The sequence below is a fragment of the Pteropus medius genome, unplaced genomic scaffold, assembly GCF_902729225.1.
Source record: "Pteropus medius unplaced genomic scaffold, Ma_sr-lr_union100, whole genome shotgun sequence".
In the NCBI taxonomy this organism is placed as follows: domain Eukaryota; kingdom Metazoa; phylum Chordata; class Mammalia; order Chiroptera; family Pteropodidae; genus Pteropus; species Pteropus medius.
Window position 1 is genome coordinate 18165833 of NW_024342471.1, and position 27800 is coordinate 18193632.

Sequence of the window (27800 nt, forward strand, 5' to 3'; positions counted from 1 at the left end):
GCACGGAACAGGCACTCAATCAACTTAAACGAATGGTCCTTGCTTTTTCTGGAGGAACAGATATAAAATTCCACTCCCCTGCCCCGAACTTTTCGAGGTGTTCCCACCTTGCTGGTGCCCCAGGCGAGAGCTGAGTCTTCCAGCACCGTGAGCAGTTTTACGAGAGCACCTATGTTCCTGGGGTCCCGTCGTGCCCAGGGAACAGGGCGGGTACACGCAAGTGAAGTAACGGCTTCTGAGTTAGGGGGAGCGCAGCACGGGAGGGGTCTGTTCCCACCCCTCTGCTCACCTGGGCCCAGCCCCCCACTCACCATGGTGGATAATACCATTCTCCAGCAAGGCTTGGCCCAAGTTGACTCCTTCTTCAGTCTTGCTGATTTCACCAATTTCCAAGAGCCACGCAACAAACTCACTGCCGGGAATATAAGATGCGGCTGAGAGGACCTCCCCAGTCCTGGGACTCCAGGGACAGGCACTAAGTTGGCCTAGCCCCACCCACTCCCAAGAATGGCAGCTAAAACCTCCCACAGGGGAGCAAAGCTTAGGGGGGTCCACAGCCCTGGGGGTTCTGCTGAGGCCTCATGCTTCTCCCCATGACCAACAGCATAGAGGTGGGTGTGACCAGGCCCCAGGCCCTACCACAAGCTGCATGGATGGACGGACGGACGGATGGATGGATGGATGGATGGATGGATGAGAGGATGAATAGATGGACATATGAGTGGGTAGGTAAATGAATGAAAAGGAAATGGATAAATGGATGATTTGCCAGACAAATAAATGACATGTGGCTGGAAAGGCTGGTGAGTAGGTGGGTGGCAGGGAACATGAGTGGATGGGTTGATAAGTGGAGAGATAACTGAGTAGATGGGAGGGAGAATGAATGATAGATGGCAGGATGGGTGGATGAACAGAAAGAATGAAGAAACAAACAAGCAGGAAGAAATAAGGGGCTAAAGATAACTGTGGAGAGTCAGGAGGGTTGATTGTATCATGTCAGTCTTCTACTTAAAACTCTCCATGGGCTTCTCCATTATTCTCAGAAAAAAAACCCAAACTCTGCCCACAGGAGGACAAAGCCCTGCAGAAACTGCCCCATCCTCATTGATCTCGTCTCCTATGTCCTTCACTTATTATGCTCTAGCCACACCCACTACCTTTCCCTCTTAAAAAATGTCATACTCCTGCCTGCCTCAGGGCCTTTGCACTTGCCGTTCCCGCCCCTTCCTTTTCATCCTTCAGGTCTCAGCTCAAATGTCACCTCCTCAGAGAAGCCTTCCCTGACCACCTCATCAAAAGAAGTCCCTTTTCCCTACACAATCCATCTCTTGGTTTTACTTCCTTTTTAATACTTTTAACTATTTGAAGTTGTACTGTTTGCAGATTTATTTATATGTTTATCAGCCATCTCCCCCAGCCAGAATGTAATCTCCATGCTGACAGGGATTTCTGTCTGTCTTATTCGTGGCTCCACTCGAAGCATGTAGAAGAGCGTCTACGGCAGTGGTCCCTAATCTTTTTGGCACCAAGGATCAATGCTCCCATGATAATCTAATGCCTGATGATTGGAAGTAGAGTTGAGGTGGTGATGCCAGCGCTGGGGAACATCTGCAAATACAGATGAAGCTTCGCTCGCTTGCCTGCCACTCACCCCTCCTGCCATGCAGGCCAGTTCCTAACAGGCCACTGACCGGTACCGGTCCAAGGCCCGGTACCAGTCTAAGGGGGTTGGGGACCCCTGGTTTAGAACACAGGAAGGCTCAATAATCATTTACTGAACAAATGAAGGAATGAACCATCGAACAAGAAGGAACGTTCTGGGATCAGGGGGAAGGCCTCAGAGAGAAAGCAGTGCTCGCAGGCCAGAGGAAAGCAGGCAAATCCAACATGACTACCCGGTGGGACAGAGACGCAACCAGACCCCAGGTCCTGGCTCTCGGCGGCATGCTGGCCCAGTGCAGAGGTCAACGCACTTGAAGTCAGCAGGAAAAGGGAGAGCCGGGTAACGGGAGTGCTTCCGCCACGGGATCTGTGTTCAATGAAAGCAAATGGCAGCTGGCCAGAGCACGGAGCTCTCCTGCTTATCGAAACCAGCTGTCCCGCCTCCAGTTACAGGGCCCTAGTGGGGCAGGGCTATTTTTAGCTTTCCAGTGTGTGCTGAGCAAAGACCTGCCTTGTGTGTAGGTAGTGGTGTGTGCTGAGGCATTCAGAGAAACCCCCGTGCAGGCCCAGGGGCGCGGAGGAGAAACGGATCTGTTCTGTGGAGCAGGTCTCCAGGTGGGGAAGACATTGTTCTGGGTCCTGCCCACTCTCGGTTCCTTTCTCCAAGTCCCCAAAATCAGAGACGGGGAGAAAGCTGCCAGCAGCTGAGAATGGTGAACAGATGTTGAATGCCCACTCATGAAAGCTGGAGACTCGGCATCCGGCTGCCCATCCAAAGTCCCATTGGGGGCCGCCCCTGGCACTGACCTGCAGGCCTGCGGCCAGGGTGGGGGCGCAGGAAGTGTCCCCACAGCAACTGCTAGGGCAGAAGACAGCCCAGAGGACAGTGACTGCAACCCATGTTTCTGCCCTGAGCTGAGTCCTGCCCCTTCCAGAGGACCCAGGAGGGTTCGGAGCTTGCTGGGCAAATTTGGGCAAGCTGCTGTCCCTCTCTGGGCCTCAAAAGGATCCGTGTGGCAACTGGTTCGCTCAGGGGCCTTCTGGAGTTAACAGGCAAACTTTCTAATCATGTTAAATCTTAAGCTGGGATCCAGCATGCAAAACCAGATAAAATTCATCTCTGAAGACGGCAGCCCCGCCTCCGTGTGGCCAACTGTGACCACATGGGGAGATAAAGTCATCTTAGAGCTTTTCGAGAGAAGCCCGAAATCCAGCCTTTCCTGTGAAATCTCCCACCTGTTAAATGTTGACATAGAATCCAAAATTTTCTAAAAGCACCATGTGGCCCATGGAAAACACAACTGTGAACTGCGCTGGGTCCGTGGGGCACCACCTGCCACCACTGGGGAGCTGGGAAAAGCGTTCTAGGCAGGCGGTCAGTATACACAAAGGCCCTGAGTGAAGTGAGGTTAGGAAACCAGAGATCTGCCAGTTGCCGGGGGCTGCAAAGAGCAGCAAGATCCAGTCTCCCAAAAGGATGTAACTCTGAGCAGAGACTTGGGGACAAAGAGAGAAGGCCAGCCTAGTTCGGTGGCAAGTTTGAGATTCAAGGAATGGAAGACTAGTTGAGAGTTAGCATGTGTCCAGCTTTCATCCCTCCTTCCTTCTAGAATGGCCCCAGAATCATTCACTTGGTAAATATGTATTGAGCCTACCATGTGTCAAGTCCAGTGCTGGCCACAAGGCCTACACAGTATGTCTTCGCAGTCTTCCTAGGAAAGTCCCCTAGCTGAGGCCCAACGTACCACTCACCACCCAGTGCAAGAATCTCCTTTTTCTTGCTTGTGTCCTCCATGGCCTTGAGCTCCATAAGGATTGGAGCTGTGGGCTTTATATTCATCCCTGTACTGTACTGCCCAAAGACGCTTCCCAAAGATGTCTGTGGCAATGGTCAACAAATCACTACTGACCAGCTACTACATGTCAATACCCTGCGCCTACACACACAGGTAGATAAGACAGCTAGGCCTCTTCCACCTTAGACCTTCCTTTCTGGCAGACATCCATGAACGACATCTAACCTCCGTTAAGGATGAAACCAAAGGCCTTCTCCTTCCAGGAAGCCTTCCCTGACTACCCGTGAAAGACACACCATCATACCGTGTCCCTTGAGCTCTGACAGTGCCTTCATTCAGGGCCTGCGTGATCATTTGTCCTCATCTCACTCCTCTGTTTAGATTCTTTCAATGGCTTCCCAGAGCACCTGAAATAAAATCTGAACCCCTCACACCTTACCTGTCTTACCTGGTCCCTGCCAACTCTTGTGGCTTGTCGCCCGCCCCTTGGCCATTCACCCCTTCCAGCTACACTGGCCTCCTTGTTATTCCTCAATCACCCCTCGAGGTTCACTCCGTCTTAGAGCACTTTTGCACGCGCTGTCCCCTCCACCAGCATGGCTGTTCCCCCAGATCCTTTCATGGCTGGTTCTCTCTCTCTTGTTATCCAGATCTTGGTTAAAATGTCACCTCCCCTGACAGGCTCAGCTAGCACCCCATTTCCTCCTTAGATCAACCTACTTATTTCCTTACAGCATTCACCAACTCTCTGAAATTCCCTTCTTTATTTATCTTTATTTGTATTTGTCTACTTGTCCCCCACCAGACAGCTATGTCCATCTGTCCTGCTCACCGCTGGCACGTGGTAAGGTAAGTAAACACTGAATGAATGAATGGGATGCAAGAATGAATGAATCAATTTTGTCTTCCCGACTAATCTGAGGAACCTATAGGACAAATGCCACTTTCCTCCCATGATGGCTCCACAATAATATACAGATTTTATTCCTTGTTTTTTTTTCACGTGGCATCTTCAAGTTTTGTTTCTGAGTAGGACAGAAACGGGCCACTCCTTAACCCCGATACACATTTCCCTCTCTCTTGCCAGTGCCGAACATGGCACATGCGTTTTCTCACTGTATCTTCCAACAATCCTATGAGGCAGATTTTACTATCTCTTGTTACTTGATCACTTACTAGGCTCAGAGAGGTTAAGAAATGTGCCCAAAGTCACACAGCTAGAAAACGGGAGATATAAGACTTGAGTCCAAGTCTGGCTCAAAGCCCAAGGTTTGAAGTTTATGAAGGTAAATCGGACACTTTTTGTATTCATGGAGTTTCTTGTCTAGTAGTGGAAATGGATATGGAAAAAGTAACTATCAAGGAAAAATGAAATGTGCTGAATAATGACAAAAATAAATAAATGCAGCAGAGTGCTATGGGAGAGAGGCCTGGGTTCAAATCCCAGCCCCACTGTTATGGCCGTAAGACCTTGTACAGGACCTTGCCCCTCTCTGTACCTCAGTTTCCACACCTTTAAAATGGGGATGATGGCAGTAACCTGCATCTCAGTGTCGTATGAGGGTTAAAAGGCATGGCCACAGGCCAGTGCCTGGAGCAAAGAAAATACTCAATTATTATGTCTCTGAGGCTGCCAGTTCCTTCCACCCAAGGAGACCAGGGCTGCTTCCAGAGAAGGCTCTGGAGCTGAGCCCCGGTGGGGAAGGAGGAGATCGTGAGCCCGGGGCGGGGTGCAGAGAGAAGTTTTACAGAAGAGTCTCCCGCAGGCCCCGGTGATTACACAACAAGCTTTAGTCCTGGCCCTGTTTCAAATGGGCAGTAAAAGAAATCTCTCTAATCCTTCCTGAGACAGAACACTCCGCTGAAACTCTGATCACAGACAGGCAAGCCCTTCCGGCTGGACTGTGCTCACCGAGGGGTTTGGCAGGACGTATGGACGTCCTCCGACCTGGGGGTGGCCGGAAGAAGGCGCTTCCTGGGAGAAAAGCATCCTTTCTGCCCAGGGATTAGGGATTAACTGATGGAGACCAGCCAGGCTGTCCCGTCCCCACTTCCCCCAGCCCTCTGGTCTGGAGATCTGTGTGCATCTCACCCAGTGAGCTTGGACCTGGGGTCGCTGGCCTCTGAGGGCAACAGGGCAGCCCGAGTCCAGGGCATCCTGGTCTCCCTTCAGGGGCACCATCAACCTCCACACCCCCTGCCTCCTGCCCCGCCAACCACAAGCCTCAGGCCATGACTGGTCAGTCTGCCCAGCTCCACACTCAGTCTCCAAGGGCCTGTCCAACAACAATACTTGAATGTCCACCAGGCATTTCAGACGTAACACGTCCAAACCGAGGCTCCTGCTCCCCCACTGTCTCCACATCTGCCTCCCGCCTCTCTGCCCGCAGCCTCTCAGACTTCTTTGCTGGTCCCTCACTCAAATACCGTCGAACCCCAGGGCCCAGACCTGCTTCATCTCTTCGTACACATCCCCTTGCAGATTTCATTCAGTCTCGCGGCCTTTTAAATGCCTCCATCTCCTGCACTTACGTCTCCAAACCAGACTTTTCTAAGTCAAGGTTTTATATCCAACTAACAAGTCAGCATCTCCAACCAGGTGTCTAACAGTCTCAGTGTAATCACCCGAACAGAGCCTCTGAGCTCTACTCCTGTCCCCCGAAACCTGCTCCTCCCTCCATCTCCTTCCCCTTCTCAGCAAGCAGCAACTCCTACCTTTCCGGGACACAAAAATCTTTAACTCTCATTTTTCTCACCCCATCAGCAAATGCGATCACCTTCAAAATGATCCAGATGCAACCACCTCTCCGCATCTCCACTGCGAGTGCCCTCATCCAAGTCACCCCTTACCTGCTCTATGGCACTATAATAATACAGTGGTTTTTATCGAAGACCCCTTCAAAATCTTTGGGAAGTGAGTGAGATATAAGTTAATAAATTCTAAATAAAGTCCCTGCCTCACAGGCAAACTTCTCCCCCAAGTTGGACCACAAGCTTCGTGAGGTCAGGAGCCCTCGGCATTCTTCTGCCCTCTCCGGAGGCATCAACCACCATGTCTCGCACACAGTAGGGTCTGAAGATAGTCTGACAATTTTATGAGAACTGCATTTCTTCTGCCTCTCCCAATCCCCAGGCACCCACCTCCCCCAGGTGAATGAGATTTAAACCTGGATTTAAGATCCGACCACATCACATGTTCTCGGACCTCTTTTTGTCCTGGAGAGACAGAATATAAAATGTTTTATTATTAGGAAATAATGTATTGCCCAAACGGAGAAACTGGAGGCTCTAAGTACTGAAAAGCTTACAGAACCCTCCTGCTCTTCCTCTTCCTCTTCACAAGTACTCAGGAAGCGGGGTCCTCTCCAGATAACCAATCCCACCGACATCTTGATCTCAGACTTCTAGCCTCCAGCACTGTGAGTTTCTGTTGTCTAAGTCGCCATGGCAGTCCTAGCAGACTAGATACAAGGGCCATGTTTGCTCCGTGTTAAATACTTCTTTGCTTAAAGTATCTGCAGTGGCTTCTCTTATCTTGAGTGTTAGAGTAGCATTTTTCAATCCATGATGGGCTACACATTAAGAGTTTGTGAAATCAATTTCATGGGTCTTGCTCCAGATTTTTTTTGAAATGAATAAAGAAATTACTTGAACAGAACAGAAAGGATAGGATAGGATAGTAACAGAATAGAAAAAAAAAAAAAACAAATATTTTCAGAGTGCATCAAGCATAGCAAATTTTGTGCATCTTCAGCTTCATTCATATATTACATAGATATGTGTACCAGGTCACAACATAAAACTTATGTTTTGCAGTGAGTTATGGTCCAAAATGTTTGAAAGACCTGAGACGAGACCCCACTATCCTGCATGACCTCCGAGGGCTGTTCCACAAGGATTCAGGGTGCTTTAGTGGCTCTGCCCAGGAGGCCTCCTGCAGGAAGGGGCAGGGCTGAGAAGAGCCAGGTGGGTGCAGATGGTCTACCCACCTCCACTCTCCAGCTGAGACCCAGGAAGCCAATGGAGGCAGGGTGGGGCCACTCACTTGCCAAGGAAGCACTTGGGGACGGTGCTCAGCTTTCTCCGGCGGTCCTTGATCAGGTTCACCTTCTTGTTCATCATCATGTGGTAAAGCTTCTCCCCCTTCTCTGCAATCATGACGTAGGCATCCCGCTCCATGCCCAGCTTCAGGCCTATGGAGGGGGACATGGTCAGCACCAGGGACAGCACCAGTGCTGGGAATCAGAGGGGTAGGCCTCCAGCTACCCAAAGCTGTCCCCTCTCTGCCCCCCACTACTGCCACAGCCAGTGGTCATCTATAGAGCACTCCCTGCATGTCAGTCACTGTCCTAGGCACCTGCCAGTGATGCCTCAAAAGAACCCTGTAGGAGAGGGTGGCTAATCTCCCCCATTTTACAGACGGTAAAGCTGAGGCCCAGAGAAGTTAAGTCTCACAGTGATAAGCAGTCAAGCTTACTCGAGCTTTCAACCTGAGGATGGGTTTCCAAATTTAGAGGTTATCAGAAAGCCCGTGGAGATCTTCCCTCCAGCCAGGAGGTGAATCTGCCCTCTTCTCTAGATAATAAGCACAGGACCCCGACCACTGCCCTACATTTTCTACATGGGCCCCATCCACTCCTGACAATAATAGCAATGACAAACAATCTTAGCAAATGCTACACATGCCTCCTATATGCCACTTAATCCTTAGGAGACCTAAAAGTCAAGTAGCACTATCCTCATTTTACAGATGAAGAAACTGGGGCCCAGAGAAATTGAATTCTCTGTCCAAGGTTGCCCAACTAGAAGCGGTAGTGGCAGGATTTAGACCAAGGAAGTTTGGCTCCAGATCTGTGCTCTTAACCAAAACAAGCGCCACCCCTATAAACATAGGCCTGAGGTCAGGGTTTGGATAACACTCCCATTCTAACGACCAAGGCCACACCCCACATGCCCTGCAGTGACCACAGCCCTGCATCCTAACCACAATGATACTTATCAGCCACACCCGGCTGAAGCCACACCCCTGAACCCCACCCCTAGTCCTGATGTACACCCAGCCCCTATCAGTTTCAGAAGTCACACGCTTGCCCAACAAGGGGCCAAGTTCAGTAGTTCATCTGCGCTAATGGCATTTTAATCAATTTTGATGCAATGTTTAAAATCAGGAAATATCACCTTAAAATCTAGATGTCCAGCTTTCCTAGGAAAAAAAATCAGTGGATCAAGCCACGCTAGGCCCACGTTCCTGAGAAATTATGGTGACTTGTGCTTGGGTAGAATTAGAAAGAAAAGTGGTTGAATTTGACACATGTATGGAAAGCATAATTAAGAGTCTCGATCGACTGAACTCAGGGAGCAGGTAGAAATCAGAGATGACACCACAAGTTTGAATTTGAGATCATGGGAGAATGAAGAAGCCACTTACTGAGACTGGGAAGTCAAAGGGATGAGCAGGTATGGAGCAGAACACCTAACAGAAATTCGGAGTTCTGATTAGATATGGTTAGATGTGAGATGTCTATGGCACGTCCAAGTGGTGATTCCAAGTAACGAGAGTAAACTGGGCCTTAGTTTCCCCCTCTGTAAACCAGGAGGTCAGAGAATTTTTATGGTCATGTGTCAAACTAGCCAAGTGGGGCCAAATCTAAACCTCACTTAGCAGCCTTACAACGCACTGCAGCAGGAACTTCTATCCCCACTTATCAGATGACATCACTGAGGTCTGGGCAGCCGAAGTAACTGCCCCAAACACACCAAGCTTCCCTTTTCCCAGCCTGCTGGTCTCTGCATAACAGTCTAGTGCCCACCCCAGGTGAAAGGACTAGAACCATGGAGGAGTAAAGGGCACGTAAGGAGCATCTCGCTACCAAATCTCAGGGGTGAAGGGCTCCAAGAATCCCAGGATGACCAACCACATCGGCATGATCTTGGGCAAGTCCCTTCTTTTGGGCCTCAGTTTCACCATCTGCCTAGCAGAGCTCAGGGGAGCCAAGATACCATCAAGTTATAACACAGTCCCAGAGCTCCCCACCCCTTCAAAGACCTGCTTCTCACAGATCTGACCTTTCTGGAAAGGATGCTATGCCTCTTCCCTAGGCACAGTCCTCACTCTGCAGAAGTAACCAGCTTGAGGAAAGCCATACACACCCCCCAGGAATCCTGGAAAAGACCCCTAAAGCCACCACTTTTCAGAGGGCCAGGAGAGGGCCCAGCCACTCACTCTCGCGCTGTTCCCGCTCGCGGATGATGGCATCCAGCCACTTCTGCTTCTCCTCTGCCGTCTTGGCCATGCAGACAAACCACTTGTTCTTGGCTGTGTTGTGGATCTTCCAGCCATTGGTGACGGTGTAGCCATGGCTGTGGTAATCCGCTGGCAGGGGCAGGAGAAAAAGGTGGGTCAGCACGGACTCGTCCACACGACTCTGAACATTCCCCACTACACGCCCCTGAGTGAGGTGACTGACCGGCCCTTCTGGCTCCGGAAAGAGAGCACAGGGGCATCGGCAGAATCAGGATTTGGGAGTTGAGCTTTCAACCCTTCTGGTGCTCACTCCCTCTCCTGGCTATTCTCTGGTGGGAGAAGATCATCTGCAAACAAAGACCCCTCTCAAGCCTTCCATGACAGGGGCTTCAGGACATCAGCCCCTGGGCATTCAGATTTTGGGCACGAAGGCAAAAGTGATTCCCAAGGAGGCACCTGCCCGGGAGCCCAAGAATGCCTCCCCGGCTCCCTGTCCATCTCGTTCGGGCCCTTGGGTGACTCAAAGCCCTACTGCAAGCCCAGCAACGCCAAGTTATGGTCCCTCACACGCTCCTGGCTGCGGAGATTAGTAAATCTCTTTGAAAAGAGGCTGGCCTTACCCAGCAAGTGGATTCGGGATCCTGCCTACACCCTGAATCTGAGGAGGAGGCTGCAGGTTTTGTAAGATGGCCTAAGGGGTCTGTGGCTCAAAACCAATTTAAAAGCCCTGCCTCAGAGAAGTTCAAGGACATGTACACCAAGAGGTTTACACAATGCTCACCACATCGCCGCTCACGATAGTGAACAGCAGAGACAACCCAAATGTCCATCAGCAAAGAAAGAGATGAATGTGGACTATTCATGCAATGGAGTATTATAGAGCAATAGGAACCAATGAGCTAGAGAGAGCTACGTGCAACCATGGACGAATCTCACCAACATGGGGTTAAGTGAAAGAAGCAAGATGCAGAAGAGTATATTGTATTTTATAACCATTTGAAATACACATAAAATTGCACAGATATTTAAAGTCATTTAAATACATATATAAAAGTAAAACCATATAAATAAGGTTTTAAAACAGAGAAATTTTGACTATAATATTGAGTAATGCATACTTAGGAAGTAAAAATATTTTTAAAAAGCAAGAGAAAGATCATCACAAAATTCGGAAAGTGGTCACATCTGAGAGGAAGGAGGCACTGTGACCAGGGAAGGGTGTGTGAGGGGCTTCTGGGGTACGGGCTGTTCTGCCTGTTAACTTGAATGGTGACTACTTGGGTGTTCATTATATGCGTGTTAAGTTTTAGGCGTTTTTCCGTAGGTGGGTTACATTTCAAATGAAAGAAAAAAAACCACGTCATTTAACTAAAACAGCGACTGTGCCATGGAGCGGTTGGGTGGGCTCAGGTGGGGCTGGGTGGGGGGGGCCTACCTGTCCCATCTTCCACGTTCTCCACCTCCATGACTTCAGTGTTGATTCGACCCCTGAAGATGTAGAGGGAGCCATTGATGGATTTGGTCCTCTTGGTGGATTTCTTCCCCCCGGTGACCCTGAAAGACAGTCGTAAGTCATTCCCTGTGCCTCACCTCACGGGGCCGCAGTTGTCTGCAACAGGGCGAAGGGAGGAAGGGCAGTAACACAGAAGGGACAGATGAAGCGCTGCTCCGGGGTCAGGAGCATGGGTTTTTGGCTGGCGAGTGGGTGACTCTCTACCCCCAGCCACCGTTTCGGCGCTTGAAAAACGGGCTAGCAGCCTTGCTGGCCTCACAGAACTCCTTTTCAGCTAACAGGAGACATCAACAAGAAACTAACAAGAAGCAACAGAAACCTATTCTTTTTGGCTAGAAAACAGGGAGAGGCTCTCAAGGTGTCTAACAAACAGATACTTCCTGAAATACGACCAGAGTAAAAGGGAGCTCAGAATAGGCAGTCCATTCATCCACCCAACCATCCAACCACAGACCCACAATTCATTCATTCACTCAGGTGAATTCTATCACTCACTCATTAAGTCACTCAACAAACATGTGACCAGCATTTTCTGTGGGAGAATACTAAGTCGAGACCAAAGGGAGTCGCTCACCCATGAATTCAACAAGCATTTATGGAACACCTACTGGGTGCCAGGCACTATTCTGGATACCGGGGCTGCAGCAGTGAATAAAACAATGTCTCTGAGAACTCGTCTTCCAATATGGGAGTGTGGGTTGGGACACAGAGACAGACGCTACTTAAGGAAGTCAAACACACATTATATCAGAAAGGCTAAATGTTGTGGTTAAAATAAAGCAGAGAATGAGCCCTCATAGCTTGAAGGCCACTGTGTGGTCTGCATAGGCCCCCTCTGCTCCGCCAGGTGGGTGATCTTGACGGATGACCAGCTATGTTTGTTCCCAAACTTCTTTGCCTGATGTGCACCTGTCACTGTAACTGGGAAAACTATTATATAAGCTGAGGACACACGAATGTGGAAAGAGAGTTGACTTTCTGAAAATTAAGTTGAATGTTTCAGGAAGATTTGATAAAGGTGAGTTGCTTTGGCATTAAGAGTGAATTCATCCTCAAAGAAGAGGCCTTGGCGCTATAGGAAAAGAATATTTAAAGATCGCAATGTTTATGTTTTTAATTAAAATAAAACAATTAAGGTTTGTAAAAAAAAAATAATAAAGCAAAAAGATGGATAGGGAGAGTGGAGGGGTGTGATTTTAACGGGAGGAGGCGGAGGTCAGGGAAGGCTTCAGTGAAGCGAAGACCTATGGAAGGTGCGGGAGGAAACCAGAAGGACATTGGAGGAGGTGCATTCCAGGCAGAGGACGCAGGCGTCATGACCGGCCATCCTGCAAGGAGCAGTAAGGAAGCCGGTGTATCTGGAGCTGAGTGGGCGAGGGGGAGTGTGGGAAAAGGGGTCAGAGCGGCCACACGGGCCAGATCCTGCAGGGTCCTGTGGGCAGTGGTGAAGACGGGCTTCTACTGTGTGTCTGAGAGATGAGAGTCATGGAGGCTTTGACCAGAGGAATAATGTGACCTGATTTAAGTTTTAAAGGGCTCCCTCTAACTGACTTGGGAAATGGACTGCCGATGGGGCCAATGGCAAGCAGGAAGAACCAGAGAGGAAGCCACAGAGAGGGAGATGGTTTGTGTGCCTTTATCTGTACATAGCTATACACACGTGTGTGTACATAGGCATATTTTTAGAAACTTTTAAAGTATAATATCTATACAGGAAAAAAAAAAAAAGGTCAAAGTATATGGCTCAATTAACCTTTACAAAGTGAACACACTTGTATAAACATTTTAGACCACAAAAGCCCCTGGATCGTGCCCGCTTCCGGTCACTACCCCCTGCAAGGGAAACCACAGTCCTGACACAACGCTGTGGGTTTGCTTTGCCTGTTTTGAACTTCACATACAGGGGATCACAAAGGTGATGGAGATGGGCATCTGGGTTGCCTCCTGTTTGGTGCTGCTGTCAATGTGCTTGCACGTGTCTTATGAAGAACATATGTGCACACCTCTTTGGGTCACCTACCTAAGAGTTATACGGTAGAACTGCTGAGTTATAAGGAATGCACACAGCGGGCTTTACTAGATACTGCCAAGCTGTTTTCCAAAACAGTCGTATCAAGTCTTCCACCTCCAGTAGAGGAGGAACATTCCAGTTGCTCCACATCCTCCACAACTGGTATTAATTTCCATTTTGGCCATCCTGGTGTCTTCTTTTGTGAAATGACTGTCCCTTGACCATTTTTCTGTTGAGCTGTCTACTTTTCCTTAATGATTTATAGCAGGAATCAGCAAATCTCTTCTGAAATGGGCCATATAGTAAACATTTTCAGTTTTGTGGGCCTATCATCTCTGTCTCAACTACTCAACTCCACTCTTTCGGCATAAACAATCCAAAACAAAAATGGGTGTGGCTGTGTGCCAATAAAACTTTATTTATAAAAATAGACGGAAGGCCAAATTTGGCTTACAGGACTTCTTTATATATTCTGGATATGATTCTTTTGTCAGTAACGTGGATTACAAAGATCTTCTAGTCTGTAGCTCACCATTTCACCCTCCTCATGGTGTCTCTTTTAATGAACAGTTCTTAATTTTAATGCAGTCTGATGAATCTAGTTTTCCTTTATAATTATACTTTTTGTCCAATTTAACATATCGTTGCTTACCCCAGATCATGATGGTAGTCGCCCATGCCTTCTTACAGAAGCTTTATTGTTTTACCTTACATACTTAAATCTTAATCAATCTAAAGTTGATGTTTGTGTATTTTGTAGAGTAAGAGTCAAGACTCATTATTTTTTTTTTCAACAGATATCAAACTAACCCAGCATCATTTATTGAACTATACTGGAGCTTTTGTTGAAATTCAAATGGCCACTTACATGGGGGTCTGGACTTGCTGTTCTATTCTATTAAGCTATTTGCCTCTTTTTACACCAACACCACATCTTAATCACCGCAGGTTTACAGTAAGCCTGGCATCGGAAATGTAAGTCCTCCAGCTTGGTCCTTCTTCAAAATGGTCTCTTTTTGTGTTTCCATGTAAATTTTACAATCGTTTCCACACACACAACCTCCTTCCTGGAATTTTTATGGGAATTACACTGGGGTTCTGGCTGAAGCTTGATGACAGAATCAAAAGGATTTGCTGACTAGAGGGTATGGGGATGAAGCAGACTGAACTAAAAGGCGACGAAGATTCCAGCCTGAGCTCCTGGTTGAATGGTGGTGCCACTGACTGGGAATGAGGAAGACTCGAGGAAGAAAAGGCTTGGAGAAGGACTTGCCATGAAAATGAAGCATCTTGTTTCAGACACAGTTTAATTTAAGTGTGAACTGTGTGTGAGACACCCAAGTAAAAACAGAGATTTATGTTTCTTCTACTTTACATGTGCCAGGCACTATTCTAACTACTTTACATGTTTTATTTTACTTAATCTATAAAAACGACCCTATAAAATGAGGACTGCTCTTATCCTCATTTAATAGACAGAAAAACAGAGGCATAAAGAACTGACATAACTTGCCCAAGGTCACACAGCTGGTCAGCAGAAGGGCCTCTGTGTCCTTCATGACTACATGCTGCTGCCACTCCTGAGACTTAGCTAAGCACGCAGTTGATATATATGAGACTTAACTCATACACATCTCTGGGTCTCAGTTTCCCCTTCTGAAGAATGGGGAGGTGGGCTTTTAAAACACTGTCTTCCACTCTGACATCCAAGAAGCCTCTGCTTTTGAATTAGACCAGAAACACTCTGAGTCAGAGACCTTCCCTGACCCATGTCCCGGACGGGCGGTGCCCTGCGTGACCCAGGCAAAGACAAAACAGCGGGCAGACACCTAGCCGCGTCAGGCATTTCCTGTGACCACATCAGAGGCGGGCCAGCTGTTCCATGCACCATTGCCCAATCCCTCCGGGACCTCTCAGAGCCCAGTCCTCTGGCTCCCAAGCCAGAGGCAGGAATGCTGGCCACCTGCCAGGTCCTCTCAGGAGGCAGATGTGCCCGTTCCCTCTGCCTGCCCAGCCTACTTGCAGAACTGAGGGAATGGCCTTAAAAGGGCTCATGGTGGCCACAGGTCAGCCCCAAAAGGCCCGCATGGAGTCCAGCAAGATCAGAATCAGCTGCTATCGCTCCGACAGGTGCCACCACACCCTGAAGGATGGGCCTGCACTGGGGTAGCTGAAGCTAACTTGAGCAAACTCAGCCAAAGCTGGGAGCGGGTCAGAGGCCTGCAGGGACATTCTGTTTTCTAAACCCCAGAGTTCTGGGAAAAGTGCCTGTTTCAGACAGCCCAGGGCGGGTGGCGAGGAAGGGTGGGGGTGAATGCTGGCAGTGACCTTGGCATTGCCAAAGAAGGGCTCTCGGGATGGCCCCAGTGGGAACACACAGGAAGCAAGGAGGAAGGAGCATGGGGTATTGACGTGGGGATAGGAGCGCATGAGACAGACACAGACGGACCTAACAGATTGGGCGGGAATAAAATATCAAATGAGAAAAAGACATGCGACCCAGCCACTGCCGGATGGAGAAAGAAGACCAAGGCCTCTAATGAGAAGGACAGGGAGGAAAGAGCCTGTGGCTGAAGCACCTACTATGTGCCAGGTGCTGCACCTGTGGGACTGCACAAAATAGGATCCCAGCATGTGTGGAGGTAAGTTAACAGCGACAGTAACCGCAGCTAACTTACTTTGTGCACTTACTACGTGTCAGGCACACTTAACACATTTATTCTTCCAATGACTCTTCGGAGTGCATGCGCTAATTCACCCTATTTTACAGACGAGGAAACCGAGGGGTTTATCACTAAGCTTATGTTGTCACCTTGAGAAACTGTCAGGGTGCAACACCATCTCAGCCTCCTGGCCCACCCAGGCAGCCCGCCCCCAGCAACTCACCTGGATTTCCGCTTGCAATAGACAAGGAGGTTGTCAAAGAGGAAGAAGGCTCTCTCCTGGATGTTGCCTGCGGAGATTTTTAACAAAGTCCCTTGCAAGAGGAGCTGGGTACAGATGTCCGTGAGGTTGGAGCCCTGGGTGAGTGATGGGGGTACAGTGAATGAGCTGGCAAATCCGGAACCCTATGGGGTATCCCCCTCCCTCCCAGAGCCAGAACTCACCACTGCCTCCCTCACACCCAAAAATCTAACTGCACCACTGCAGGCAAAGCTGTCAGCAGACAGAAAACTGAAACAGTCTGATCAACAGCCTCCACCTGTTGAGGGGAAGACTAATGCCGACGAGAGCACATGGAGGTGACCAGTTCACAGAAGAGGAACTTGGGGCTCAGGGAGGTGAAAGGACTCACCTAGCTCCCCCTGTCAGCATCTGGTTTTGTTTTGGTTCAGTTCTTGTTTTGAATTTAGGATTTTTTGTTTTGGGGTGTTTTTTGGTTTTGGGGTGTTTTTTTTTGGCCTATCCCTTCCTCTTTATTTATTTATGTCTTATTATTCCATCTCCCCACAGAAATGCCACTTGCATAAGGACAGGAAGCATTATCAACTATTTATCAAATATTTGCCACTGTATTGCCGGCACCTATAACACTCTCTGGCACATGGCAGGCACTCAATGAATGCGGTGGAGCAGGTGACAAATGCATTGTGAACACCATCAGGAGGAGGATTCTGAGAGCACTCACTCTAGCTACAGATAATGAGTACGGAAGGGAAGAGTTCCCAAATTCTACCTGGTCATCCGTGCTAATGAAACGTTAAGTGTGCGTGAAGTTCACTGAATCTCCATGAGGTTCATGGCAGTGTGGTCAAGAAAGGCATCAGGGAGGAGCGAGACGGGCCCGGGAGGAAGGCTGAAACAAAGCAGCTGAGGGTGGGGTTGGGGGAAGGTCTCTGCTGGGAGGAGTCCTCGGAGCCTGGGACCATGCAGTTCTGCCTGGGGCTCTCGGGGGACCAAGGCACAGGCAGAGATCACAAAATGCTAAAGAGGAAGCTAGGAACAGATCTAGGAGGGCAGCTAAGGCAGTCCCCTGGCTGTCCCCCAAATTCTTGCTCCTCTTCTGTCATAAGAACGGAGTTTTAGCTGGCATTTGGCTGCCCAGCCACGGACTCCACTTCCCAGCATCCCTTGCACCAGGTGTGATCATGTGACTAAATTATGGCCAGTGTGCCTCACTTGCACATCATTCCCTTGAGGGAGAGTTGCTACCCCACCCCACCCCTTCCTCCCTACCCTCATGAACAGGCTGGAAGACAGCCACAGTGGTGGAGAAATACACTGCAGCAGATGATGGAAGGAACCGGGGTCTGAATAGAGCACAGCCGCCTGACTCCCAGTCTGCACTGCTACCAAGAAATAAACTTTCATCTCACTGAAGGCACTGTCTCCCCTACAGCAACCAACCATATACTTTAAAACACTAAACTAATGATGTACGGCCCATCAGCAGGTGGGCAGTGGGGCGCCTCTGACACTGAGGCCTGAGGGATATGATGCAAAAGCAGCGTTTTAGAGGAGTTTCATTCAACAGACCTGCAGATTACAGTGAAAGGAGAAACAAAGGGGCATGACGCCGTCTCTGCCTGGACAGGAACTTGAGGCTGAGAGAGGGAGAACTGTTCACAGAATCTCCTTCCCCAAATACTCAACACACAGCCGACAAGGGGTTTGCACCCCACTGAGATCAATTATTTCTGAGACCCAGTAAGAGGAACTGGTTTCAGCAACTCAGAAATTAGGCTGTCTGCTGAATGCCCACCGCAGTTGCCTCTGCTGCTGTTAGAACTGGTTTGCTCTGTGCCCATGGCTCAGCTGGGTGCAGCATTCACCCAACAATGCCAGAGACCCCTCTGGAGCCCACTTGGGGTCCTGGGCAACCAGCTGCTTTGCAGTCAAGAGCTGTGCGGCCCAGGACAGGACCATCCACCCATCAGCAGAAATCACAGCCTGGAAGCTTGCAAGCCACAGGCAGATACCCGATTCCCACACAGTGACCCAGCAAAGTAATGAGCCCGCTGCATGAGAACATGGGGCTCCGTGATAAAGAGCCTCCTGAGCCCCCAGCATCCTTGCAAACAGGGTGAGTATGATTACCTGGGTCATGAGGCTCCATCAGTGGCCCATGGACCAACTCAGAGCAGACGGCAGTTTAGAAGCTCCTCAAGATCACGTGCCTCCCCCATCTCCTCCCCTTGCCTCGCTAGTGCCCACCCGCCAGCCCCTTTAGGCTCCACAGGGTGATTTTAGCTGTTTGTATATGAATCTGGTACCTAGCCCAGCTTCAAGGCCCAGAACCTCGAAGCCACATAGGCCTAGACCCGACCCCTCTGCTAATGCCAGGGGATCAGAGAAAGGAGAAAGGAAGCGTACCTAACCTGGGATGCTGCCTCTCTGGTCTTGGCCAAGGACCACCCAGCACACTGCATATGAGATGCCAAGGACACTAAAGGGGGTACCCCTTCCACCCCCACCTTGCTGAGAAACCCAGCTGGTCCTCGGTCTCCCCTTGAATGCAGGTCAAGGATGATGCTAAGGATCAGATACACAGGGAAGGGGCCAAGCACCAAGGTGTCCACCAGGCAAGGCTACCGACCTCTTGCAGATAGTGCAGACTCAGCCCCGCTGAAGTAGTAACAGTGAAGCAGGCACAGGGCTTCCACGTGCCAGCTAGTGTTCTAAGTGTCTTACACAAACTTGGTTAATCCAGACGATTCTCATGTTACAAATGAGGGAACTGAAGCACTGAGCAGTAAAGCGATTTGTTTAACGTCACGTGGCTAGTAAGTGAGCAAGCTGGAATCTGAACCCAGCTAGCTGGCCCCACTGCCTTACCCACTAACCTATGCCACTCTGGGCGGCCTCTTGGAAGTCCACCTGAAAGATTTTTGTGTGCGCTTATTGGTGAAGAGCAGGGGCCTTAGAAGAGGAGAGACCACAGACCCCCGGGAGCACAGGGCAGCCCAGGCAGGAAGGAAAAAAATGTATGAGAACGTCTATTTATGGTCTTTGTTAAAAAAAAGGTTTTCTGCTTTCCTGGTCCTGTTTCCTTCTGCCCCCTCATGGGGGAGTGAGTTAATGGGCTCTTAAACCAGGGCTCCCAGAGCCAGCAAGATGTGTGTGCCCGCTTCTCTCTTATTAAGAGCATGCATTTCTTTTTATTACTGTGAGCGTCACACAAAAGTGCATGGGGCTTGCCTCCAGAGTGTCCCCCTGCAGGCGGGTCAGCCCACGCCAGGTGTGAGCTCTAGCCAAAGTTGTATGATGCTTGTTCATCTAAAAAAACATTAAGGAAGAAAATCCTGCTTTGCTGCCATGGCTCCTCCTGACATTCATGGAGCGTTTACTCTGAGTCAATAAAGAAAGCACCATTCCGAGTGCTTTGTGTGCATCCGCTCCTCGAATCCCCAGGTGATGAGGATTGTCCAGACCTTTCAGAAGAGGAAAGTGAGGCAAAGGAATCCCTCCACGCAGAGGAGCTGGCTCATTCCTCACTTCCACAATAGTGCAACATGCTGCCATTTCCTTGTGCTTAGCAAAGTGGATTTATGGATTAACATATCTGGTTTTCACTAAACCAGTCTCGCAACTAAAAAGGACAAGTGGCTTACAAAAGATCAGGCCAAAAGAAACACAGATTAGAAATCAAACTAATGATGAAGCCCAAGCACACAGCAAGAAAGCAGCCAAGAAAAGACTCCTCCTCCTCCAAAAGGAAGTCCCTTGCCAGCCATATTCCAAAAGAGAGATGACAGCCATTTAATCAGATTGGCAAGGGGTCAAACAAAAAGATTAGAAACTATCAAGAAGAGTGTCAGAAATAAGGATTTACAATGACTATCATTCGCCATGAATGACACCTTAAATAAAGCATTCTGTCCCCCGAGACTGTGCCGGCATAGCTTCACGGTTACACGTTATTTTTTCTATCTAGAGCATATTATTTTCACAAGTCATCTCGAGGATCAAACTGTATTTAAAAACCTTTCTACTTTCTAGAAAAATCATTTTCCGTTTTCCGAAGAACGTTCATATTCCACACTTCATTTTATCCTCAAAATGGTACCAGGAGATAACTTCAGAGATATTATTACTAAAATTAGACAGCTAGTGGGAAATAAAGCCAAGAGAGGAGGACAAACTAGCCTGAGCCTCAAAACCAAATCCTGGTGCCTCACCTCATCTGTAAAACAGAGATAATACCAACACCTCCCTTCCAGTGCTGAAGGCATGTAACACGTGCTCGATGATTGCCTGCAATTCCTATTCTAGGTTACTTCATTTCCTGCTGCCAAAACAGTAAGCACCATTCCATTCTCAGACTAGATATTTGGGGGGTCGTAAAGGGCCCCAAAGACCCTTAGTTCCTATTTCTGTGGGCCCTTCCCAGAAGAAGGCATTTGAAAATTATTTCTGCTGTGGCTGCCAAACTGCTTGCTCAATCCCCTTTCCAAAGGGGCCCAGGGGCCCGTGTGAGAAGTTTCTTTTCTAGCTGGTTGCCAGGAAACTCTCTGCCTCCCAGAACTGCTCTGCTTCTTCCTTTTTTAACAATGAATGTTAAGGAACTAATGTGTCCTGCTCTTTTCACCTTGGCTGCCAGGAATCTCGAAGCCCAAATGGACAGATGCTTAAACGCAGCAATAATATTTGCTTTTAGGTTAGCACATTTGCTGAAAGTGGCCATGTGACCCACTTCCGGCAAATGAGATGAGGGGGAAGTTTCTCTGGGGGTTCTGGGAAAGGTTTTCCTCCACTGGAGAGAAGAGTTCCCTCTCACTGCCCTGGCCATGCTCTTGTCTCCTCCTTCTTTGGACACATAACGCCTGGGGCTGCTGCCATCCTGGAACCGTGAGGGGAAGGCCAAGAGGATCGCAAGAACCCAAATGAGAGTTCTGACATTATGAGGCCGAAACAAGAGTCCTTAGAGAACACATCCGAACAGACATCTGAGGATTGGGCAATTTTCAGTTGTAGGGAGTAGAAACAAAGCTAGGTGCTTTGCACAGGAAGAAATGAGGGGCTTACTCAATCACTACAGGGCTAGAAGAGCCAGGAATCCAGGCCAGGGCGCCCAGCAAACCAGGAGCACTACAGAGCTGCCCCTCCAGGGGGCCACTCCCTCTGCCCCGTCAGGAAAAGGGAGAGTCAGAACAGCACCTGCTTGAGCTGATTCTCCAGGAAAAGGAGACCTGGCTGCATCCAGGCCCTCGGGAGCTATTGCTTCAACTGTCAGCTGTGAAGCCCCCCTGTCCTGCTACATACACACCACCAACACCAAAAAGGATGCCCCGTGCCCTGCTTCCTGACAGCCAGGAAGCTGGAGCCCAGGCCCTCTGTCAATGCTGCCACAGAAGGCCAAACACGACCGCAGCTGTGCTTCGCTGCAGAACAGCACAAGGGTGGCCTCCATCCCACTCCGCCTTCCAAATATCAAGCAGCTGGATCTGATCTTGGCCAATCACAGCCCAACCTGGAGCTACAAGGAGGGTCTGAGAACCACAGCTCTCTGTTCTCCAGTCTCGGCCAAGCAGGACCGGCCCGGTGGAAGGAGGGTGCAGGACATGGCAAGCACTAACCCATAACCCTCACCTCTTCCCTGGACAGGAGTCTCTCTCCTATGTGCAGCCAAACCCTCAAGCCCTTAGCGATACAGAGTCACACTTGGGACCCCCCAACACACAGGGAAAAAAAGTGGAAATCTCAAACAGAGCAAGTGCCAGAAAATCCAGAGTAGAAGGCAGATGATTCAGAGGACGATCTGTGTCCGAGAGTCTTTCATCTTCAGTCTTAATCTCCTATTCCAGCTGTATTTACTCTGGTATTGATTTTTTTTATTTATTCGGACTTTCCCATTTCCTTCTACAGATTTGTAGAAAATCTCTAATAATCTAAGAAAGATGTAGGGGTTTAAATAAATAAATTACACACAGTCAGAAGATCTCAAGAATCCCACCCCGAAATAATCATGATGATAGTGCTATCAATACCTATCATGTACTGAGTACCTACTATCAATGGGGAAATTCAAGTGCTATCAATACCTATCAAGTATCGAGTACCTACTATGTGCCAGGTATCAACGAGGAAACTCAAGTTCAGAGAAGTTAAGACATTTGCCTAAAGTCACCCAGCAAGGCAGTGTCTGAGCCAGAATTCTGTCTTGGAGTGGACCCTTAAATTTCACCCTTGACCTTGATGTCAAAAGCTCAAAGGCCTACCAGGAGGGTGGGGCGACATGTGAAGGAGCATGAGCATGCTGGGGAGTAATGAGCGGTGGGGACAGACCGAGGAAAGCTGGAGGTTCTGGTGGCTGTTGCCATGGGAAATGGGAGACCAGTGTTATTGATTTTTCAAAAGAAACTCGAAGTCTAGATTTTTATGTGGACTTAATTAGAAAATAATTTAAACGATTTTTTCATAAACACCATGTAAGCCAAACAAAATACGCCACAGGCTGAATCTGGTGCCCAGGCTCCAGTCTGTGCCTGCAGCTGCAGGCTCCCCGGGCCCCTCGCCAGCCCCGAGGGCGCCTCCTGCCCCAGACGCACCTCCCAGCCTTCGATGTGGGACTGCAACTGCTCCAGGGCCTCCAGCTTCTCCATCTGCCGCTTCGTCTCGTTGATGTTGGAGCAGACGGTCTTCATGGCCTGCAGGGCGCTCTGGACCGCAGGGTGGTCCGGGTGTTTGCCAGGGGTCCTCTTGGCCAGCTCCTAGGGTAGAAGTGAGGGCAGAGATAAAAGACATCAACCCAGAGGGGGCCAAACACAGCCTCCAGGTCACCCGGCTGGAGCCAAATCCCAGCTCTGCTATGTGCAAACTATGTGACCTGGGGCTGGGGAGCATGGTTCCTTCATTCGACAGTGTGCCCCTGAGCACCTCTCCCAGTGGTGCTCTAGAGTCTGGAGATAAATCTGTTAATATAATAAAAATCCCTTACCTGGTGGATATGACATTCTATAAAAATGATCAGCCGAAATAAAGAAAAATCAAGTATAGAATACAACATCAGGGAGTGAAAAATACTATGAAGACAATTCAGAATGAGGGCCCACAGGGTCTTGGGAAAGGAAGTGTTCTTTCAAGCAGGGAGGTCAGGGAAGGCCTCTCTGAGGAGGTGACATTTGAACAGGGAGGGAGAGAGTCTGGCAAAACTCTGTGAGAAAAGTGTGCTTGGTAGAGGGAACAGCAAATGCAAAGGGTCAGAGGTGGGAACGTACCCGGTAGGGAACGGGGAAGAGCGAGGAGGTGGTGTGACTGGAGTGGAGTAAAAGAGAGAGAGAGAAGGAGAAAAAGAAAGAGAGAAAAACAGAGACAGAGACACAGACAGAAACTGGTAGATCAGAGAGGCGGCGCTGATGTGGTCCCTGCCCAGCCCATTCTCTCTTCTGTAAAATGGGTATTAAACTTGCCTCGCCCTCCCAGGGACACGGCGGGGAGTAGAAAGAGGCCATTTGGGGCAGACTCCTAATGCAGGAACCGCTCCCCCACCACCCACTCCCACCTTCATCTCACCTCTCACCACAAGCACAGGTCAGACATTCTAAGGTCTGACCAATCTTAAAAAAGGTTTCGACCACGTGGTAAGTGTGATGAGCAAGGAACTAATAAGGAAGGGATTAGCTGGGCCTCAAGACATCAGGGAAGATTTTTCAAGCCGAATCACTCAACTGACAGGACCATGTCAACAAACATAAGTTTCCTTAGTCATGTGACCCAGAAATGCCCAGCGGCTCCGGTATCTCTCCATCTCTCTTCTCCTTTGAAAATCACAAATGTGACACTGGCGTAGTGGTTCCAAGCACGGTCACACTTGGTAGCCGGGTGGCCTTGGGCCTGTCACCCTCCGTGCCCAAGCCTCAGTTTCATCACCTGGGAACCAGTGATGACGAGGATGAGGAGGAGGGTGGCAGCAGCTGACGCCTACTGAACCTTTACGATGTGCTTGTGAGGCAGATTCTGTTACTATCCTATTTAACGGTTGCGGAGACTGAGGCCCGGCAGGATAGCCCAAGGCCTCCAAGAAGCAAGAGGAGGAACCTGGATTTGAACTCAGCTGTCTGGTTCTGCTTGTGGTTAGGGTAAGGGGTAAATCAGATACTACACGAAAACTACCCCCGTGGTAAAGAACGTACCCGGTAAGCACACCATCTTTACATAAGCGAAGGCCCCGAGACAGCAAGAAACAGCAAGGAGTCTGCAACAGAGTGAGCGACAAAGAGAAGGATGTGCGGGGGATGATGTCGAACGCGCGTGCCGAGGCCAGATCACCCAAGGCCGTGGCAGGCAGGGTCCTGGGTCTCATCCCAAGGGCATGGGGGAGGTGATGAGGGGATATGAGCTGCAGCTTGATCCTTTAAGGGATCCTTCTGGCTACCAAGTAGAGGATGCATTATATAGTGCATGTGAAAGCAAGGAGACCAGCTAGTGGCTACTGCAGGTGTCCGGGCAAGAAGTGATGGTGGCTTAGACCCAAAAGCTCTGTGCCTCATTCATTCATTCAATCATCCATCCATCCAGTGAGGTTTTCCACGTACCTGACCCCGTGCTTGGCCCTCTGTCAGGGAAACAGATGAAGCAGATACTACACAAGCCCTCCTGGACCCAACAGCCTGCTTTCATAAGCATGTCCACAGATCAACTTACCACAAAAAACCACGACCTATGATCAGGAATTCAGTTCAACTCACCAAAGAATGAGTAGTTTTGAGCATCTGGCTCTTTGTCAGGCTAGCCTAGACCCAAGAGGTGAGTGTGGCTAGCCAGAACCCTGTTTCCCCCGAGTAACAGGGACAGAGGCCGCCAGTTACTGGGACGCCCAACCCCTACCCATCATCCCCTTCTTCTAAAGCAGGAGTCAAATGACAGCCTAAGGACCAAGTCTGACCCCCGTCTGTTTCGGCAGATAGAGCATTCCTGGAACGCAGCATGCTCATTCGTTGCCACGTTGCTCCCACGCTACGGCAGAGTGATATCACTGGAACAGAGACCACATGACCTGCTAAGCCTGAAATATTCACTATCTGGTCCTATAAAGAAAAGTTTGCTGACCCCTGGTCAAAAAGCAACAGAAGACCATGAATTATATAACTAACTAAGCATTCATTGTGCTGTCTATCTGAAACTAATACAAAATAAATCAATTAAAATTTTTTTTTGATTTTTAAAGAATTTTAAGCAAAAAAAAAAGCAATAGAGGAGAGTCTTAGCTAAGCACAAAGCCACCCAGAATAAAGACATCATTCCCAGTCCACCCTGGGTACTAGTTTCTGATCAATGAAATATCGACGGCTTCTATTTTCCTTTCCCTTCTTCTTTTCCCTCTTCTCTAGGCTGGAATGTGGACATGGTGTGAGCACCTGAGACCCCAGAGTGAGGGCCACACCCTAGGGTGGCAGAACCTGGGCCTCAATGGCAAGGAGCCACCACGTTACCCATGGACTGCCTAGTAAAGAAATAAACTTATACGTTAAGTCACTATTATTTGGGTCCTGGTCACGGCCCCTAGAGTATAACCTAACACAAAAGAGATCCCGTCTTGGGATGTCCCCTGCGATAAATTCTGTGACACTGTATTCTTCCTTCTGTTGGGTCTACTTAGCTTGGTCGTCATGAAATGCAGTGCATGAATTATCCCCACTTGACAGATGAGGAAGCTGAGGCTCACCTAGAGGTGAGGTCACTTGCCCAAGGTCGAAGATTGCTAAGTTGTTGAGCCAAAATTCAAACCCACTCAATCTAACTGCTCTATGGTTCTCCAGCCTATGTCCCTGGTCCTGAGGCACAGAGAGGTGAGGCCTCTCGCCCAAGGTCACAGAGCCAGAAAGCAAGGCCTGGCCTGGTAGATGCTTAAGCACAGCTACAGGCTCCTCCAGAAGCAGTAACAGTAGAAAATGAACTCCCCAAAATTAGGCTCTTAGAACACAAAATGTCTGAGCAGGAGCAGGCCCTAGAAAATCCTTAGAAAGACTGAGGGCAGAGAAGGGAGGAGATGTGCCCGGGGCCATACTGCCACCCTGCAAATCGGCAGCAGAAGCCCCTCCAGAACCAGGCTAGTGACCTTCCCCCAGTATCCGCCCTGTGGGCTCTGTGTGGTTTCACAAGCAAACCTGAGGTAAGGACTTCCTAGAAGAGAGGATGTCAGAGCACGGGGACCCAGCATTTCCGCGAGGTCCCTCATCTCCCTCGCTTCCCTCCAACCACGGTTTTAGCAAAAGGGAGCTAAGTAGCACTGGCTGTGCACAGGCCCATCGTGCCCCAGAGTTGTGGGCTCTGCCCACAGCAAGGCCACAAGAGGACAGCCTGGGACACAGGGCCTCAAACTCCAGGCCAGCTATAAGAAGAAAGATCCATACAACCACAGTGTAAAAACAAAGCTGGATTTGTCACTGGAAGAAGTGAACTGTTATCCCTCGCTGTGACTTGGGGTTGGTTCAGGCCCAAAAGGAGACAGGACAGTTGGAAAGCCACGCTACCTCTCCACAAAGAGAAAAAGGCAGACCATGGGGTTGGGGGTGGCACCGATGGGGGCTGGATCAATGGAGGACACGGCCTTTCTGAGGACACTTCAGCCAGCTCCAGGAAGGGCTGATCCTGCCCTCACCTGCTGGCTCTGTCCACAGACCTCTGCTCAAGGTGCCAGCATCTAAGCCCAGGAGGCTGAGCTGGGATCTCTACCAAGCACTTTCCCGTACTCACAGTTCTGGGGTCCCCTCATGACATATCTAGGGTGACAACAGGATGCAAATGAAGAGGCACTGACAAGACCCCCCACTGCTTAAAGAAAAAAAAGAGAACAAGAAGCGAAAAACATCTGGAAATCCAAGAAAACCAAGAAGTGAAAAAGCTGCACAGCACAGCAAAGGAAACCTGCATGCATGCAAACCGTACAAAAATTTCATGCAAATTTATTTCTGATTTTAACGTTTTCAGCCCCAGCTTCAAGTCTGGGGAAACGGTAGCCCCGTGGATTAAGAATTAATAGAGGAAAAGAAATAATGCTCACAGGTCTTAAGAACACCATCCTTCCTCCGGGAGGGGTGAGGGGAAACAGCGGGACGAGGACTCAGGACTGGGAGTTCATGCTCTGACTTTGACCAGCGCATACAGTGTGACCTTCGGCAAGCTGCCTCCTCTTTCTGAGCCTAAGTCTCCCGGCTGTGCAACGCAGGGACTGGATCAGAGCCCAGGTCACAAACCAGGCCCTGCAAGTCAAATGCTATTGCCAGCCTCTCTCAGCGAAGCAGCAGCTCTGGCCACTCTGGGCCTGTGTCTTCACCTGACAATAACAGTGGCCTGAATGGTGGCCACCCACTTAAATGGGACATGTGCTCTACGGTCTGCCACAATACCCACCCCACTGAGTTACACCCAATCTGCTCACTTTTTCCCCATGCCTTACAAGCACCTGTGTTTGAGACCCCAGACTGGTAAGTTTCCACTGACCTTCAGCAGTAGGGTGCCAACATTCAGTGGCTCTATATCCAACTTCCAAAGGAGGCCCTAGCATGGCTCACTGTAAAAGTCTATACCTTGCACTCCCAATTCCCGGCTCTATAGGCATTTCTCTAGAAGGAAGGGTAAAATTGTGAGAGATGATGGTGACGGTGGTAGTGGTGGTAGTGGTGGTGATGGTGG

At 49.4% G+C, this 27800-nt stretch overlaps 1 protein-coding gene across 4 annotated transcripts in view; it reads right to left on the reverse strand.

Annotated features, from left to right (window-relative positions):
- The window catches only part of PREX1 (phosphatidylinositol-3,4,5-trisphosphate dependent Rac exchange factor 1), a 176737-nt gene that overhangs the window by 53317 nt on the left and 95620 nt on the right, over window positions 1–27800 (reverse strand). For all 4 annotated transcript variants that reach the window (XM_039864544.1, XM_039864543.1, XM_039864541.1 and 1 more), the window contains exons 6-11: window positions 22715–22876; window positions 16113–16246; window positions 11138–11256; window positions 9682–9831; window positions 7504–7651; window positions 312–412 (exon numbers count right to left, since the gene is read on the reverse strand). In XM_039864544.1, the coding sequence (XP_039720478.1) occupies window positions 312–412; window positions 7504–7651; window positions 9682–9831; window positions 11138–11256; window positions 16113–16246; window positions 22715–22876 (814 nt within the window). The remainder of the gene's footprint in view (window positions 1–311; window positions 413–7503; window positions 7652–9681; window positions 9832–11137; window positions 11257–16112; window positions 16247–22714; window positions 22877–27800) is intronic.